This window comes from Fundulus heteroclitus, unplaced genomic scaffold (genome assembly GCF_011125445.2).
Source record: "Fundulus heteroclitus isolate FHET01 unplaced genomic scaffold, MU-UCD_Fhet_4.1 scaffold_47, whole genome shotgun sequence".
NCBI classification, from domain to species: Eukaryota; Metazoa; Chordata; class Actinopteri; order Cyprinodontiformes; family Fundulidae; genus Fundulus; species Fundulus heteroclitus.
The window spans coordinates 2,076,762-2,092,926 of record NW_023396890.1 but is presented as its reverse complement, the minus strand read 5'-3'; the positions used below and the strand labels follow the sequence as shown (position 1 = coordinate 2,092,926).

Below are 16,165 nucleotides of genomic sequence, written 5' to 3'. Positions count from 1 at the left end.
CATGTTTCAGATCCTCCAACAGAAAATAATATAAAGAAATTAATAACCAACATTTGATTTCACACTGATGATCAGAAAGAAATTTGTCCAAACCAACCGGGCCCTGTTGGTTAATCCTAAATTAACTGTGACCAACTTCTTCTGTTCATGTCTCACAGCCACCTGGCCCGATTACTGCCTGACCCGTGGCTTCAAGAAATCACCAAAGCAGAGCCAGTCTGACTACATGAAGTAGGCTGAGGGCTCTCAGAGCAGCATGCTACGCCCCGGTTCAAACAAAGTCTCTGCAAGAGGCTCCAGGCCCGTTTCTAAGATCTCCATAAGGATTCATCCAGGAGGTCCCAGAAGAACCCAGAACAACAGAACCCGTTTCCATTCATCTCTTCCTGTTTGGAGCTCTTAAACATGAAAGTGACTCAGAGTTTATCTACCGTTGGGGTTTTAAACGGTGAGTCGAGCTGATTGTTGTTCTGCCGGGAAGGAGGAGTTTCCTCCCAGCGACCAGCAGACTCCTGTTTCACCTGGGCTGTCGGTTCTGGTTCTGTTCAGGTGCTGCCAGATTTCCTCTGTTCATCAGAGCCCAGATTTCAAGAGATGTTCTCTTGCATAACCTTGTTGTTGCTGCAGCAGATTAATAGCAGCGATGTGTGTGGGGAACATCTGCAGCCGCCGGACCTGCATGCTGGCAGCGAGCCCTACTCCCTGCGTCCTGCCATGCCTTCCTTCTCTCCTCGACTCCTTTTTTATTTTGTGTCACTACATTCGCCAAAGTTCAGCCAGGAACCAGCAGCTGCAAAGCAGAGACTTTGTGCCGTTAATCCCAGCAGCATTAAGTCACAATGAGGGTCCAGCTGCAGCACAGGAAGTAGCTCTGCTCGCTCTTCTCTGTCACTCGTCTTTACTCGTACTTTAGAAACGTCGAGGATCATCGCTGGCACCCGGATTTATGCGTGAATATAAAGGACCCACTCTACAAAAATGGCTGCCATGATGATCCAGAACAGCAGCTGAGAAAAACAAGTGAAAGGCCTTGATTGGTCCTCGCAGGCGTAGAAATAAATCAGTGTTCACACACTAATCCAGGTCTGACGCAACTGTCTGAGCAACTGGATGTCATCATTATCGAGAAGCCCCGGGGGGTTGGGGGGGGGGGGGGGGGGGTGACACAGAAACACTGGCCTGAATCACTGCTGGGTGCTGTCAGGGCAAACATTAAGCAACGGGCCCCTCTGTCAGTTATGTAATGATCCATGAACACTGATACGGCCTCAGAGGATCCGACGGACTTAACCCGCACCAGCTCGTCTCCTAGGGGTTAAATATGTTCATGCATTACGGAGATGAATTATGAAAACCTTCAGATATGCAGCAATTTTAAATTTAGCTGAACATGTTTTCTGAGATCTTTATAATTCACCTTCTTTCCTTTTGTTGTGGTTCTGAAGCCAACTTGTTTCCCCGGAATCTTCAGATTTTACCCTCACAGCAGAAAGTCTCTGAGGGACCTCCGTTCTCTCCTCCAGACGGCAGAACACAAATGGCCGATAGAAAAGTCAGCGAGACAAATTCACTGCAGCTAGCTAGATGCTAATGCTTGCTAGTTTGCGTAGCGGCTAGCTGACCGGATGCTAACGGCTAAATGCTCAGAATGCTAACCTCTTGCAGAGATTTCTCCAGTTTTGGTCCTACTGACGTGTTTCACATCATCAAACATAACCTGATGATGATTTTATTTATTAAAGGGGGGTTTTCCTTTAATAAATAGGCCACTCTGAAACCTTTTTTTTTATTATTTATTTATTTTTAGCCATTCAGAGGAGGATATTCTCTTTGGATCATTGTTCTGCTGCAGAACCCAAAAGAGCTTGATGCGAAGGTCACTAATGGATGGTCGGACCTTCTCCTTCAGGCTTTTCTGCTATAGAGCAGAATTCATGGTAGCAGTAAGCTGTCCGGGTCCAGAAGAAGCAGAGCAGACCCAGAGCATCACGCTCCCACCACCATGTTTAACCGTAGAAATGTTCTGATTCAGAAAGCTGCTAGTTTTAACGCAGAAGTCTTGGGGATCCTGAAGATAAGCTTTGGTAAATGTCAGCTGGGCCTTTGAGTTCTTCTGGGTCAGCAGTGGTTCTGGCCTGGTTCTTCCTCACTGGTGAATCCTGACCTTAATGGCGGGCCGGTCTCTCCTGGGAAGAAGGTTCCATGTTTCCTCCAGTAGCTCTGTGCCGCTAACGCTAACCTTTACTTGCATCTGAGTTTTAGGTGCTAAAGCGTTCAACAGGATTAGCATTCATGGATGTCATATTTTAGCCATTTATTATCTTTTAGCATGTTTTGGAACCACATGTCAAATTTTCCATAGTGGCACTTCTATTTGCTTCACTAGATTCAGTTTGATATAGCTGGTTTTCTATTTTAAGTGAATGTGCAGTAAATATGGGCGGGGTGGCTGCAGCAAGGCGGTGCTGAGAGGGAGAAAGGCGACATGATCCGATGTTTATGCGACACAAACACAAAACGTAGCATAGCAGGACAGACGCTGCATCCAAAAGGGTCTGAATGATGAGAACTCTTCAGCCAAAGCGGAAGTGCGTCAGCGGTCGCCATGATCAGTGCCGTCTGAGGCCATTAGACCCAGTTTATCTTTTAGTGGCTAAAGTCCCTTTTTCTAATGCTTTTTACACCAGCATGTATTTAGTCCCGTATTTCATTGATTAGTTGATCCTCCAACTTTGTGTTGCTTTTTCATTTGAACAGTTCAGTGTTTTGTTCCTATAAACACCCTTTGTTAAAGGTTTACAGTTACATGTTTAATCATCCACCCTTAAGTTTATTCGAGGAAAATGAAACCTAGCCTACCTGCAGAGACACTTGGCTCTCACATTTTGCTCCCTATGAATCATCTGACTCTGACATCTGACTCTTGGGGTGTTGGTGGTAGAAGGTTTTGATGTGTGCTGTATTACAGTAACACTATTGTTTACACCGACACACGAGAGCGTTGTGTAAAATGAAGCTCATTAAGCACCACTGACTGTGTGTAATCTCCCTGGGTGACTAATACCTGAGCAGGTGCTGCACACACACTCCTGTCACCTGATCTGCGTCTCTCTGACACTCATTACAAACATGCAGCCATGAGTCTGACTGCAGATCAGGTGGAGACGTGATGTGAGTAAAAGCACAAAGTATGAGTGTGTCCTCTCCTGTTGTGCTTTAACACCTGAAGTGATGGATGGACAAAGAGCCACTGCAGGATCAGTGAAGTCAACCGTTTACATGAAGGATTTAATCATCTTCAAATGTGCGCTTTGGTGACATCTAGTGTTCAGATGATGCATCAGCGCATTCAAAGAACACTTTCTAAGTATATATATATATAAATGGTCAAATTTGTTACATTTGGTTTATTTAATTTCTTTTATTAGCAGTTCAAATAACCTCCAAATACACTAAAACACACAAAACGAAGCAAAAAACAGTGATGGCAGCTGATCTGATTTTACTATGGAAAAATAAAAGTTCCCTTTCCCAGGTGCGCACAGGATCACAACCTGCATTGTTTTTATTTTTATACAGTCCAGGATGTGTTTGACTGGGGTTCTGTGGGTGGAATATAGGTTAGACGTCACCAGATCTGCTGATAGGAGCTGCCTCCAGGCTTTATTGATATTTAGTCAGCAGCAGCTACCAGCAGTCCAACGAGCCCGTCAGCTGAAGCCTAGTTTTACTTTCTGAGAATTAATTTCAGGTTAATTGTCAATCCTTAAAATATCCCGTCGGAGGTTAAGACCTGGAACCAATATTAACACAATAAAACATATTTTATTTTGATAACGTTTCTACACTTTCTCCAAAAAACCTTTCAGTGTCAGAACTTTTAGCTTTTGTTTATGATAAAAAAAATAAAAATTTAAGAGTAAACATTCAGTCTTTCGATTCAATTCAGTTACATTTTATTTATATAGCACCAATTAACATCACATTATCATCTGAGGTTCTTTCCAAAGTCAGACTCCATCAGATCCTCCATGTTGGTGAGAAAGTTTCCTCTCTAAGGAAAGCCAGCAGGTTGCATCAAGTCTCTCCAAGCAGCATTCACTCCTCCTGAAAGAGCGTAGAGCCACAGTGGACAGTCGTCTGCATTGTTGATGGCTTTGCAGCAATCCCTCATACTGAGCATGCATGAAGCGACAGTGGAGAGGAAAACTCCCCTTTAACAGGGAGGAGAACCTCCAGCAGAACCAGAACCAGGCTCAGTGTGAACGCTCATCTGCCTCCACCCACTGGGGCTTAGAGAAGACAGAGCAGAGACACAGAAAGCTCAGAAGCTCACATTGATCCAGGAGTACTTTCTATGTTAGAGAAGACAGAGCAGAGACCCAGAAAGCTCAGAAGCTCACATTGACCCAGGAGTACTTTCTATGTTAGAGAAGACAGAGCAGAGACACAGAAAGCTCAGAAGCTCACATTGACCCAGGAGTACTTTCTATGTTAGAGAAGACAGAGCAGAGACACAGAAAGCTCAGAAGCTCACATTGACCCAGGAGTACTTTCTATGTTAGAGAAGACAGAGCAGAGACACAGAAAGCTCAGAAGCTCACATTGACCCAGGAGTACTTTCTATGGTAGAGAAGACAGAGCAGAGACACAGAAAGCTCAGAAGCTCACATTGACCCAGGAGTACTTTCTATGTTAGAGAAGACAGAGCAGAGACACAGAAAGCACAGAAGCTCACATTGACCCAGGAGTACTTTCTATGTTAGAGGAATGTAGAGAGGATAACGCAGCAGTAGCTCCTTCAGTGGCTTCATCCAGGAGAGAAACAGTTCAGTAGATAAACTTTGATCCAGTTTTCAGGTCCAGATGCTGAAAGAAGCTCAGCCAGCAGCTCCGTCCAGGAGAGAAATGGGTCAGACTCTAAGAGACAGATCCAGCTGGTTCATCTGGAAGGTGAACTCAGACCAGATGTACCTACTATTAAGAGAAAAATAGGGAAAATAAAAAGCTGAATTAACAGCAAAGAGAATCTTAGAATGTAGCAGAGAGGGAAAGTGGTTTTAATGTCCTCCAGCAGCAGAGCTACAGAGAAGTTAGATGGCTATACAGTGGCGGTTCTATACCAAATCTACCGGTGGGGGGGGGGGGGGGGGGGGGGGGGGGGTGTTAGTGTTTTTTTGATTGGGCCACAAAACAAAGGAATTAAACCAGGGCAAAATGTATTAATTTACTATATTAAATGAGGTATATTGATATAATAATATATTAAGTGAGCCAAAGAGCCACTTGTGACTGCAGGTTGCAGACCCCTGAAAACTGTGATCCTGTCTCAACAAGGCTGAAAGTAAGAGTGAAACATTCATTTTAAAATTATTGTTAAAATAAAAATGTAAAGGTAAAAAATTTAATGTTTTTTTTTACAGTTACATTTTCTGTTCCAGCCCATCTCATCATAAGAAATTGATCCAGTATTATGTCTTCAGCACAGGGGCCATAAAATGGGCCCTGACCAGTTCTACAGGGGCACTGGCCCCTGTTGGCCCCTGCCTAGAACCGCCCATGTATGTATAATCTCATTTACTCTACATGACTTTAAACCATAGAGAATTTGTTAACGGGGCGGCTGACAGATGACTCCCAGGGCAAAGAGCCCTACCCCACATGGAAGAACCCCCCGCTGTACACAATTGTAGATGTTTTTGCACTTAATGCAAAAATTCAGTTCAAGTCTATTTTATTTATATAGCGCTAATTCACAAGACGTCATCTCAAGGCACTTCACAAAGTCAATGTCAATCAAATGCTACATACATGCAAAAATGTGTTAATGTATTTGTGCTTTTATTTTTTCTACAGCAGAAAAAAATAAATCAAGTAATCTCATTAGTAGGTCCATATTTACGCCTGTTAGTGAAGAAAATTCCAATTTCTTTGTCATTTCTTTAAATTTCTGAATTTTAAAAACTTTTAAAACAACTGTTGGTACTGCAAGACTTAAAAATAAGGAACAAAAACTGCTTTATCTACTTAAACAAACACCTGATAAAGCTTTATTTCCTGATAAAACATGTCTGTTCTCTTATTGGTCGGTGTTGATGACGGAGGCACCGCGTCGTGTGCTGGAGCGATCCAAAGGTCAGCGCCAAGTGTCCCAATAAACAAACAAGCAGAACAAATGGTGCTCTGACAATGTTGGTGAGGGAAAGATCAGTCGATACGTTTGCAGTTAAAGATTTCAAAAAGTCTTGTTGTAAAAATGATTTTAACTTAAATCGAGGAGGAGTTCAAGACTTTTCTGCCTCCTCCTGGGAGAAGCAGGGGGGAATGAGGTTAAATGATGAAGTTCTCAACCAGCAGCACATTATGGCCCAATGTAAAGAAGCCCAAGAGCAGATAAGGAACAACGTCATTAACATCTCCACAGTCAGAACCATGATCCACACGTAGAGAACATGGAGAACCACCAGAATCCCTCCAGAAGAACCCAGAAGAACCCAGAACATCATCTGAAGCTCTGCAGGCCTCACTGCCTCAGCTAAGGTCAGAGGTCATGATCCAGAACATCAGAAGGTTTGTGTCCCACCACATCTGGACTACAGCTGTCACAGCATTTCAGAATCAGAACACGCCTACAGACAAGCATGGCGGTGGTGGTGTGGTGATCTGGGCTGCTTCAGAACCTGGACCACTTGCTTTTAACTGAGGGAACCGTGAATTCTGCTCTACAGCAGAAAATCCTGAAGGAGAAGGTCCGACCGTTCAGTTCCAGCTCACCAAGGTTCTGCAGCAGAACCTCTGATATTCTGATCTGGTCAGAAAACAGCAAAGTTAAGGTGGTTCTCCTCCCGGGTGGCTCAGGAACCGCAGCGTGTTCCTGTAACGCCTGCTGGTGTTCAGCGTGACGGTCCAGGCCGGACCTATTTGCATACCGCACAGTGGCTCATTTGTTTGCGCCCGCCGTTCACCTGATTTATGCGGACCTCTTCATCAGAGCGGTTCTGGCTGCTGTCGGACCCGGCTGCTCATGTTTTCCCCTCAGGACTCTGCTTTGGGATCAACTCCACAGGATCCAACACCATGAAGCGTGACCAGGAATGGTTCCCAGACTCCGGTTCTTCGCTGAGTTCCTCTCCTCTGGTCTGCGTGAAAACAAGAGAACTCTGAACACGGACTTTGATCCAGAACATCTTCAAGTTCAGGTTCTGGCTGGGTGGATCGGCAGGTCCCATTTCAGACTTTTAGACTCAAAGTCTCCTGAGCTGTGATGGAGAACCAGGAGGATGACGGGGTTTTCCTCCACTCTTTCAGGCCGGTGCCGAGCATGAAGCTGAGCAGAGATGAGAGCGAGGAACCGGAGCGGGCGGGTCCGAGTGAACCCGAGCAGGACCACACGGAGAACAGCGCAGGTCCAACAAAGATGGCCTCCATCGAGTTCCGCATGCAGCAGCTGCACAACCGGCGGTTCCTGCTGCTGAAGATGAAGCGCTGCACTAAGAAGGACGAAGACCACGATGAAGGAAGCTCAGAGGAACGTGAGTTCACCCACCTTTACCTGCTGCTTAGTCACCTGAAGGTCTGGGTGGTCCATTCAGACGTTCTACCTGCTGAGGAGAACCAGCAGGTTCTCAGTAGGATTCAGAAGGTCCAGAGGTCACGATTTATCAGTTTTTGCTGGACAGTGATGGCAGGATGATGGATGGGAGAACTGCCGTGAAAACGAGTGGTGAGATGTTCTTGAAGTCCAGCTACAGAGGAGTTTTCTCAGAGGAGACTGAAGAAACCTTTGTGAAGGTTGTGAGAATATATTAAACACTTTACTAATTACAGCTAATTAGCACAACCGGGTTTCTGATTCGCTGCTAAAACGCGCTCAACTCAGCTGTGACTTGATTGGCAGGTCTGAGATTCAAAGCAAAATGATTGTAGGGTAGAAACATGCAGCAATCCCTCATACTGAGCATGCATGAAGCGACAGTGGAGAGGAAAACTCCCCTTTAACAGGGAGGAGAACCTCCAGCAGAACCAGAACCAGGCTCAGTGTGAACGCTCATCTGCCTCCACCCACTGGGGCTTAGAGAAGACAGAGCAGAGACACAGAAAGCTCAGAAGCTCACATTGACCCAGGAGTACTTTCTATGTTAGAGAAGACAGAGCAGAGACACAGAAAGCTCAGAAGCTCACATTGACCCAGGAGTACTTTCTATGTTAGAGAAGACAGAGCAGAGACACAGAAAGCACAGAAGCTCACATTGACAGAGGAAAAAAAAGGTTAAAAGCTGAAATAACAACAAACAATGCAGATTGGAGAGCAGTAGGAGAACTCAGCAGAGAGAGAGAAATAGACCCTGATGTCCTCCAGCAGCCTAAGCCTATAGCAGCATAACTATAGAGGTAGCTCAGGGTAACATGAGCCACTCTGACTAGAAGCTTTGTCACAAAGGAAAGTTTTAAGATTAGTCTTAAAAGTAGACGGGGTGTCTGCCTCACGGACCAAAACTGGGAGTTGGTTCCACAGGAGAGGAGCCTGATAGCTAAAGGATCTGCCTCCCATTCTACTTTTAGAGACTCTAGGAACCACCAGCAGACCTGCAGTCTGAGAGCGAAGTGCTCTGTTAGGAACATACGGGGTAATCAGAGCTCTGATATATGATGGAGCTTGATTATTAAGGGCTTTATAAAAACCTCCTTTTAATGAAAACTAAAGTGTTTCACGTTTTTCTGAAGATATTCTTAAAGTCGGAGTGTGCAGACTGAACCTCCTGTGACTTTGGTCTCTGTGTTGTCAGCGATCCCTGAAGATGATGACGAGCTGAGGGCCATTCAGAAAGAGCTGGAGGAGCTGCAGGAGAAGAAGGAGGAGCTGGGGAGAGCAGGAGTGAGCTTCACAGCCAGCCCTAACAGAGGCATGTTTCCTGTGCAGCTTTTCTCGTCCTGTTTCTCCTCGTTAGTCTGTGACTGTAACTCACTAAAGATCCTGTCTGAATCCCCGGTGCCAGTTCACCACGAGCAGCAGCCGTCGTACAAGGAGACGCCCCGTGGAGGGATCTACATGCTGCCTCCTCCTCAGCCCGCTGGAGACGTGACGGCCGCCGCAGCACAGGAACCAGGAGACAGCATCCTTCCAGGTGAGCTGCTCCTCCGTCCTCCAACACGCTCCAGTCAGCGCTCAGGTGTGTCTTACCTGTCCTCTGCCTGCGCTCTGTGTTCACCGGGAAGTGGAGAGGCTGGGCCCCACGGCCGGACTCACAAAGTGTCCGTCCTGCAGCGAGGTGGTGCTCACAGAAACCCAGAGCACTGTAAGCGAGACCATGTGGATCCTGTGCTTCCTGTGCTCCATCGTGGGGTGAGTAGCTGTGTCCTCGTGGAAAGGTTGGAGGTTAAAATCCCGACTGAAGCATGTCCTTCCCTCACAGCTGCGTGGCGGGATGCTGCGTGGTCCCCTTCTTCATGAAGCGCCTCAGGAACGTCCGCCACCAGTGCCCCCAGTGCCAGGCCAAGATCCACACCCATCAGCCGCTCTGACCCCAGAGCTCTGCAGCAAAAGTATTCACACCCTGGAACCTTTGCATTTCCTCACCTTCCAGCCTCAGACTTTATGCTGTTGGATTCTTAGGCATCACAGTTCATGATGGCCACCCGGCTCCCTGCCCAGGGCGCCCTTCTGGCGGGGCGGCACGAGCCCTCAGGACTGAGTTATCTGCCCCCCCAGAGACTTTTCTGCCGTCAGCTCATTGGGGAGAGGCGTCCTGTTGCTCAGAGAGGAACTACTGCAGGATCTCTGTGGTTCAGCTACAACGTTAAAGGATCATTTACCTGGTTTTAAATGCTCTGTCTTGCATTTGATGATCCCTGCTTCAAAATATGCTGCACTGACTATTCTTTTCTGAACAAAATATTTTTTGAAACACGATTTGAAAGTCATGACACCTTCAATCTTCCTGTGAAAACACAAAAATATGTTTTTTGTGCAGGTTTTTTAGCCTCAGGATTGATCTTTCTTGAGAAAAAGATAAGAACAGAAACCGGTCCAACCTGGACTGAATCATAAATAGATATAGATTTATATATATAACCAAAGTGGTGAAAACAAAGGGCCAATCTTCACACTGGAACGGCTACGGGTTTCATCTTGTTTCTGAATAGTGCGGAGTGCATCTGTATTTCTGCTTTCCTCCACCAGCTCCAGCTGCAGATCCAGCTGCAGGCCTTCCAGGTCGTCTCCACCAACTCTGCACATTGGAGGAAGTTGTTCTGAACAGCAACTTTCAAGTCTTTCCACAGATTCTCAGCTGAAATAAGAAGCGCCTTGTTCCCCACAGCATGATGCTGCCAGCGCCGTGTCTCTCAGTGGAGACGTGGTGTTCAGAGCGACGCACAGAGGAAGTTTTCACCCCGCAGAGCAGCAGATTGGGTTTATTATCCAGCGTTCTCCCCCAGAGGCCTGAAGCAGAAGAGCTGGACTCTGGGTAACCAGGTGACTTTATTCAGCACAGACAGGGCAGATAAATATCCACGCTGCAGCTTCAGGCGGACCGGGCATTCATACATCCGATGACCAGCTCACATGTATGAACGCAGACATTTTCAGCTGCTGTAAATACTTCTGAGAGAAAGCCGACTGGTTGGAGCCACAGCTGAGCCTCCATTTGGACAGCAGACGGAAATAATATTTTATTTCTGTATATCTACTTATTTCATCTCCCAGTCAAATAGCTTTGCTTGGGGGGGGGGGGCTTTCAACTCCTGCTGGCCGGCCTGTATTCACCGGTGCCTTCTGGAGATTATGAGATTACATTCATGTTATATTCCTATGTAGAGAAATATGCTTTTATTTCTGATCATTCAGGCGTCAAGTTGTAAATAATGAGAAAAATTCCCCTCAGGTCCTCCACAGCGCTCACAACCACACAGAGTCTTTGTGTTTTTTAACGGGAGCCGAGCAAAGATGCAAAGCAGGATGTGGGAAAACAGATCCATGCGTCCATCGCTGATCAGACGGAGCATCTTCCTCCGGTTATTAGACGGAAAATCTCCTGTTAGGATGCGTTTTATCGATTAAAACTCTGCTTTATAAGCTCTGGTTCCTGAGAGGCTGATTCTGAAGACGCTAAGACTGAACGATGCCATTTGCAACCTGTAGACCTCAACGACGGCTTCTCTCATCAACTGTGTTGTAATTTTGGTCCTTTATTGTATGATGTCGCATCAAACACTTTATAATTAAGTACGCAGCTCATAAATCTGTCATTGGTCTGATTTCCTTAAATGATGACTGGTTACAGAGCTGAGGTGGAAAATGTAGTGCCAGAGGAAAATAACTTGGTTCTGAACGCCTCTAGAATCTTTAATTGTTCTGTTTTTAGGTAAAATCATCCCTTTGACCTGTTTGTATAAATGTCATGGAGGGGAACATTGTTGAAAACTTTACATTTCTTTGTCAAATGCAGCAGCTGGAATTTCTGTACTAGGTGTGATTGTGTAAAAGTCTCGACTGCAGCTTTTCTTTCTGCGTGAATTGAAAGATTTTACCAGTAATAAGTAGATTCTGTTAAATTTCTGCAGTGCAATAGAAGTGATTTTCTGACAGAAGTGTGTTTTGGAAATGTTTAAACTACGCGGTCCGCTCTGCCAGATTATTGGGGAGGACTTGTCCCTTCTGGAGGACATTTATTAACTTTAAGGGCCCTTTGTATCTCGCCAGACTCCTGTGAGAACTTCTGCCCTCTGGGAGGCGCTACCGAGCAAACGTCTTTCCTTTTAACACAAAGACTATGACTGTTGAAAGCACTTTTTTGCTCTTTATTTTAGTATTTAAATGCTCTTTTTCTGTGGCCCTCTCATCGTATCGGATTGAGCGGCTACTGTTTTTTGTGAAAATGTCAAACTGCACCTGAGCCACTTGCATCTCTTTCCAATGGGATTTGTTTCTGCTGGAAATGGAAAATAAACTGAATCAGAACCTGAGAGAGAACCTTATAAGCTGAGAGCTGCACCTCAGACTGCAGGCCTCAGCTGCTGTGAAGCTTCTGGTCAGTTCAGATGGGACCTTCTGACCAACGCCTGAAGTTTGGACCAAACAGGACAAAGAACTGAACCACAGAATCAGGACGCTGCAGTGGTCTGAAGTCCAGCCCTCCATTTAAATGCTGTGGTTGGACATCAGAGGCGTGGAGCCAAACGAAGCTGAAGCTCAGAGAACAGAAGAACATCGTAGAGCAGGTCTGCTTTCCTCCATGAGAAACTGATCAAGTCTCACAGGAGACGATTTACTCCACATATTGTTGATTACAATGATAATCAGTGTTGTATAGCTTACAAAAAGGTTGTATTTTCTGTCTAAACTTGGTCTAAATTTCTCCTGCACTTGGCCGTTTATATTAAAGTGAATTTGACTTTCAAAGTTTACCAAAATCTAAAAATGTCATTCAAACTGCATTTGCTTTGTTTTACTTCTTACTTATATTTTTTATTACATTACTTGAGTACATCTATTTTTACAGTAATTTTCATACTTAAGTACAAGACATTTCAGATACTTTAAGACTTTAACTCAAGTAACATTTCAGTCAGTGACTTGGACTCTTACCAAAGTCATATGTTGGAGAAGTACTTGTACTTTTACTTGACTCTGAGATTTCAGTACTTATACAACACTGATGATAATAAAACCGATTCAATCATAGATGGATTTCTGTTTCATTCATTTCAGCGTCACCTGTCTTTATATATATATATATATATGTCAGTATATTTTAATGACTATATTAAACATGCTTCCAGAGTTTCCTTTTTTCACCTCCGGAATATCGCCAAAATTAGAAACATTCTGTCCAGGAGTGATGCTGAAAAACTAGTCCATGCATTTGTTACTTCAAGGCTAGACTATTGTAATTCTTTACTATCAGGAAGTCCACAAAATGCAGTTCAAAGTCTTCAGCTGATCCAAAATGCTGCAGCAAGAGTTCTGATGAAAGAACAGATTACTAGATCAATGTGAGCTTCTGTGCTTTTTTGTTTCTCTTGTTGTGTCTCTGTTCTGTCTTCTGTAACCCCAGTCGGTCGAGGCAGATGACCGTTCATACTGAGCCCGGTTCTGCCGGAGGTTTTCCTTCCCGTTAATGGGGAGTTTTTCTTCCCACTGTCGCTTCATGCTTGCTCAGTATGAGGGATTGCAGCAAAGCCATGTACAATGCAGATGACTCTTCCTGTGGCTCTACGGTTCCCCAGGAGTGAATGCTGCTTGTCGGGACTTTGATGCAATCAACTGGTTTCCTTATATAGGACATTTTTGACCAATCTGTATAATCTGACCCAATCTGTATAATATGATTGAACTTGACTTTGTAAAGTGCCTTGAGATGACATGTTTCATGATTTGGCGCTATATAAATAAAATTGAATTGAATATATGAATAAAATCTAAAAGCTTGTTGTGTAGATCAGCATCCAGCGCCCTTCTTGTGAGTCTCTGTTGCACTTTCAGCACTTTTTGGGTTTGTCTCTTTCGCCATCTTGAAGGAAAAAGTTTATTTTTTACTTTTAATTTTTTGTAGAACCACTGTTGGTCATGCTGCAGGTCCTTTTGAGTTTGTTTCTACCAGCTCTGAATATCTACAGACTGAAATCTTCTTTGCAAACATCAGATCGCCATAGATTCTTGTCTGGATCTGGACTTTGACTAGGCCGATATAAGCCAGGGGTCGGTTCTGGTCCAACACGCCTGGATCAGCTCCTCAGTCTGCAGTCAGGTTCTGCTAATGACCCGATTATTTAACTCGGCTGTGTTGGACCAGGGGCCCATATAGACGTTGCAGGACACCGGCCCAAACTGCAGTCTGGTTTATAGGAGCATTTGCATGTGAACACATTTGCACAGCAAACATCCTTTATTTCTAAAGAAGAATAAAAACGATGGCCACGCTCCACTGAGCTGGTTTCTCAGACCAAACGCACCGATGGCCGTGGTTCTAATGATCTACAGAACTTTATTGAGACAGAACGGAGGACGTGTTGATGCACAGCACCAGAACAACCGGACCGGTTCTACTGAAGGAGCGACTCTACGTCCTGGGTGACTGAAGACCTGCAGACGTAACGTTAACAAGGACTTTGGATCCACTGCAGACGTCCGTGATGAAGGACATCCAGCAGAAGAAGAGACAATATAAACGTCTTTCTGTTTATGAACCCGATATGATTTGTGGCTGTTTTCCATGTGTGGGAAGCATAATCTCTGTTATCTGTGGTTAAACAGCAGAGATGCAAATGTGGACAGATGAGCCGGCAGCGGCCACAAAGGCGGCGCTGTGAACGCACCACAAAGCCAAACGCAGCAGCTTTCTGGGTTCCTGTGCGCTGAACGCTCGATTTAAAAGAGAAACCAGGGATTAGCGTCACCGCTGCTGCTCTGTAGGGATGATAAAAACTGGCTGCATGGACGCGCTTCACAGTACACCCAGCTTTATTGACACATAAAAGCATACTGTCCTCATATATACACACATCTCAGAGGAGTATTTACACCATAAAGAGCCCATGGATGGTACGCATGTAGAAAAATATGCATTACATCTATAGAAATATGTACACAATGTGCAAAACATATGGCATTCCAACAAGAGGCATGGCATGGGCGGTGGAGACGGAGAGTCCAGCTGATCCACTCTGACACCGAGTGCTTTTAAAAAGCCGGGGGCGGCGGGGGGGCAGCGCTTATTGCTTTTAGCCGTCCTGGTCTGCGTGTCGGTGGAAAAAACACAAAAATACTCAGGAAGTCCTGGAAGCTCAGCCACCAGTCAGGAGGAGGAGGAAGGTGAGTTACCAGGAGGAACTGCAGCCCAGGTGGGACCACCACAGAGGAAGGCCCCCTGCGTCACATCGCCCTCTGGTGTCCCAGTCCAGAACTGCAGGCTAAAGCGGTTTAAAACAAAAACTCGTTTCAAAGCGTCTTAAAAGCTAAACTGTGACAATCAGAGCGACACAAACACCAGGAGACATGAGCGGTGACCGGATACGAGGCGGCAGCGGGCCGACCGGGTTTACAGAACCGTCCTCGCTGTTAAGCAGCAGACGGAGAGGTTCTGATGGGTTTCTGTTAGCAGAGAGAACAGACAGGACCATAAAGACATGCAGAGGACAGGAGGGACAGCTGCTAACAGCAACATGCTCACCGTATGCTCCGGACTATAAGGCGCACTTAAAATCCTCACATTTCCTCATAAATCTATGCTGCTCCTCATCTATGATCACCGTTTACTGACTGATTTATGTGGTACGTGTCAGAAATCTGTTAAAATGTGTAAATATGACTTAGTTAGCAACGAAGCCGCTCTGCTCAGTGGATATTAGGAGCATTACGGTACACTCACTGATCTCTATTATACACTGGAGTCCTGATTTTGCCGAAAAACTGAAGTCACTGGCCGCCATCTTGCTACTCCCTACTCTCCCAGAATCCCACAGGATTTGGTTGCAACAACAAGCAGTTTTCTGGCTGAGTGAAAACGTTTCACAGGTAATTCTACAGTCAGTGGATGTACTAACACTATCAACTACTAGGAAATTAGGTGATGAAATATTTTACACGTTATTCATATTAAATATGTATATGTATGTATATATATATATATATATATATATATATGTATATGTATGTATGTATATATATATATATATATATATAAAATGCTAAATATTTCAGCACATGACTTTCTCAGTACTTGATAGTTTTAGAACATAACATAAAAGTATATGGCATTTGACATTTTAAAAGTTTTAAGCCCCCCCTGAACATGAGAAAATCCTCGTTATTCGATGCTGTAGCGCACATATTCCCTAGTTACTGGGGGGAAATAGGGAGTACCAATATGGCGGCTGGTGGCTTCAAAGCGACTCGTTCTAACAGACGGTGATTAGCACTCCAGTGTATTATATAGATCGGTGGGTACACTGCGTCTCTACCTGAGGACCCCTGAGCTGTCTACAGACTGCCTGACTGTAATGTCTAAACTAGAAGAGCGTTCCTGTAAGGCGGCCCATAGAGTGTAGTTCACTCTGTGGAGGTCTGCGCGTACTGCAGGCGTATCAGACTATAACCTCTGTGGGTAGAAGTCTCCACATCAACCTGTTTTCTACGTTTTATCTGTGACTCTGAGCTGCTGCCAGC

The 16,165-nt window shown here is 45.1% G+C and overlaps 1 protein-coding gene across 1 annotated transcript; it reads left to right on the top strand.

The window, feature by feature from the left end:
* The first annotated feature begins 5,861 nt into the window (after positions 1 to 5,861).
* LOC105928903 lies at positions 5,862 to 9,971 on the top strand. The gene is made up of 6 exons (XM_012866459.3): positions 5,862 to 7,222; positions 7,309 to 7,532; positions 8,787 to 8,903; positions 8,997 to 9,125; positions 9,217 to 9,343; positions 9,414 to 9,971. The coding sequence occupies exons 1-6, from the start codon at positions 7,095 to 7,097 to the stop codon at positions 9,520 to 9,522; spliced, it is 834 nt and encodes a 277-aa protein (XP_012721913.2). The 5' UTR covers positions 5,862 to 7,094; the 3' UTR covers positions 9,523 to 9,971.
* Positions 9,972 to 16,165: the final 6,194 nt, after the last annotated feature.

What these genes read in the sequence shown, in the direction of transcription:
- LOC105928903 (XM_012866459.3), top strand. Translation starts at nt 7,095, where the DNA reads ATGGTTCCCAGACTCCGGTTCTTCGCTGAGTTCCTCTCCTCTGGTCTG. An exon ending in CTGGCTGGGTGGATCGGCAG is followed by an intron (nt 7,223 to 7,308) that starts GTCCCATTTCAG and finishes CCACTCTTTCAG; the next exon opens with GCCGGTGCCGAGCATGAAGC. An exon ending in TGAAGGAAGCTCAGAGGAAC is followed by an intron (nt 7,533 to 8,786) that starts GTGAGTTCACCC and finishes CTGTGTTGTCAG; the next exon opens with CGATCCCTGAAGATGATGAC.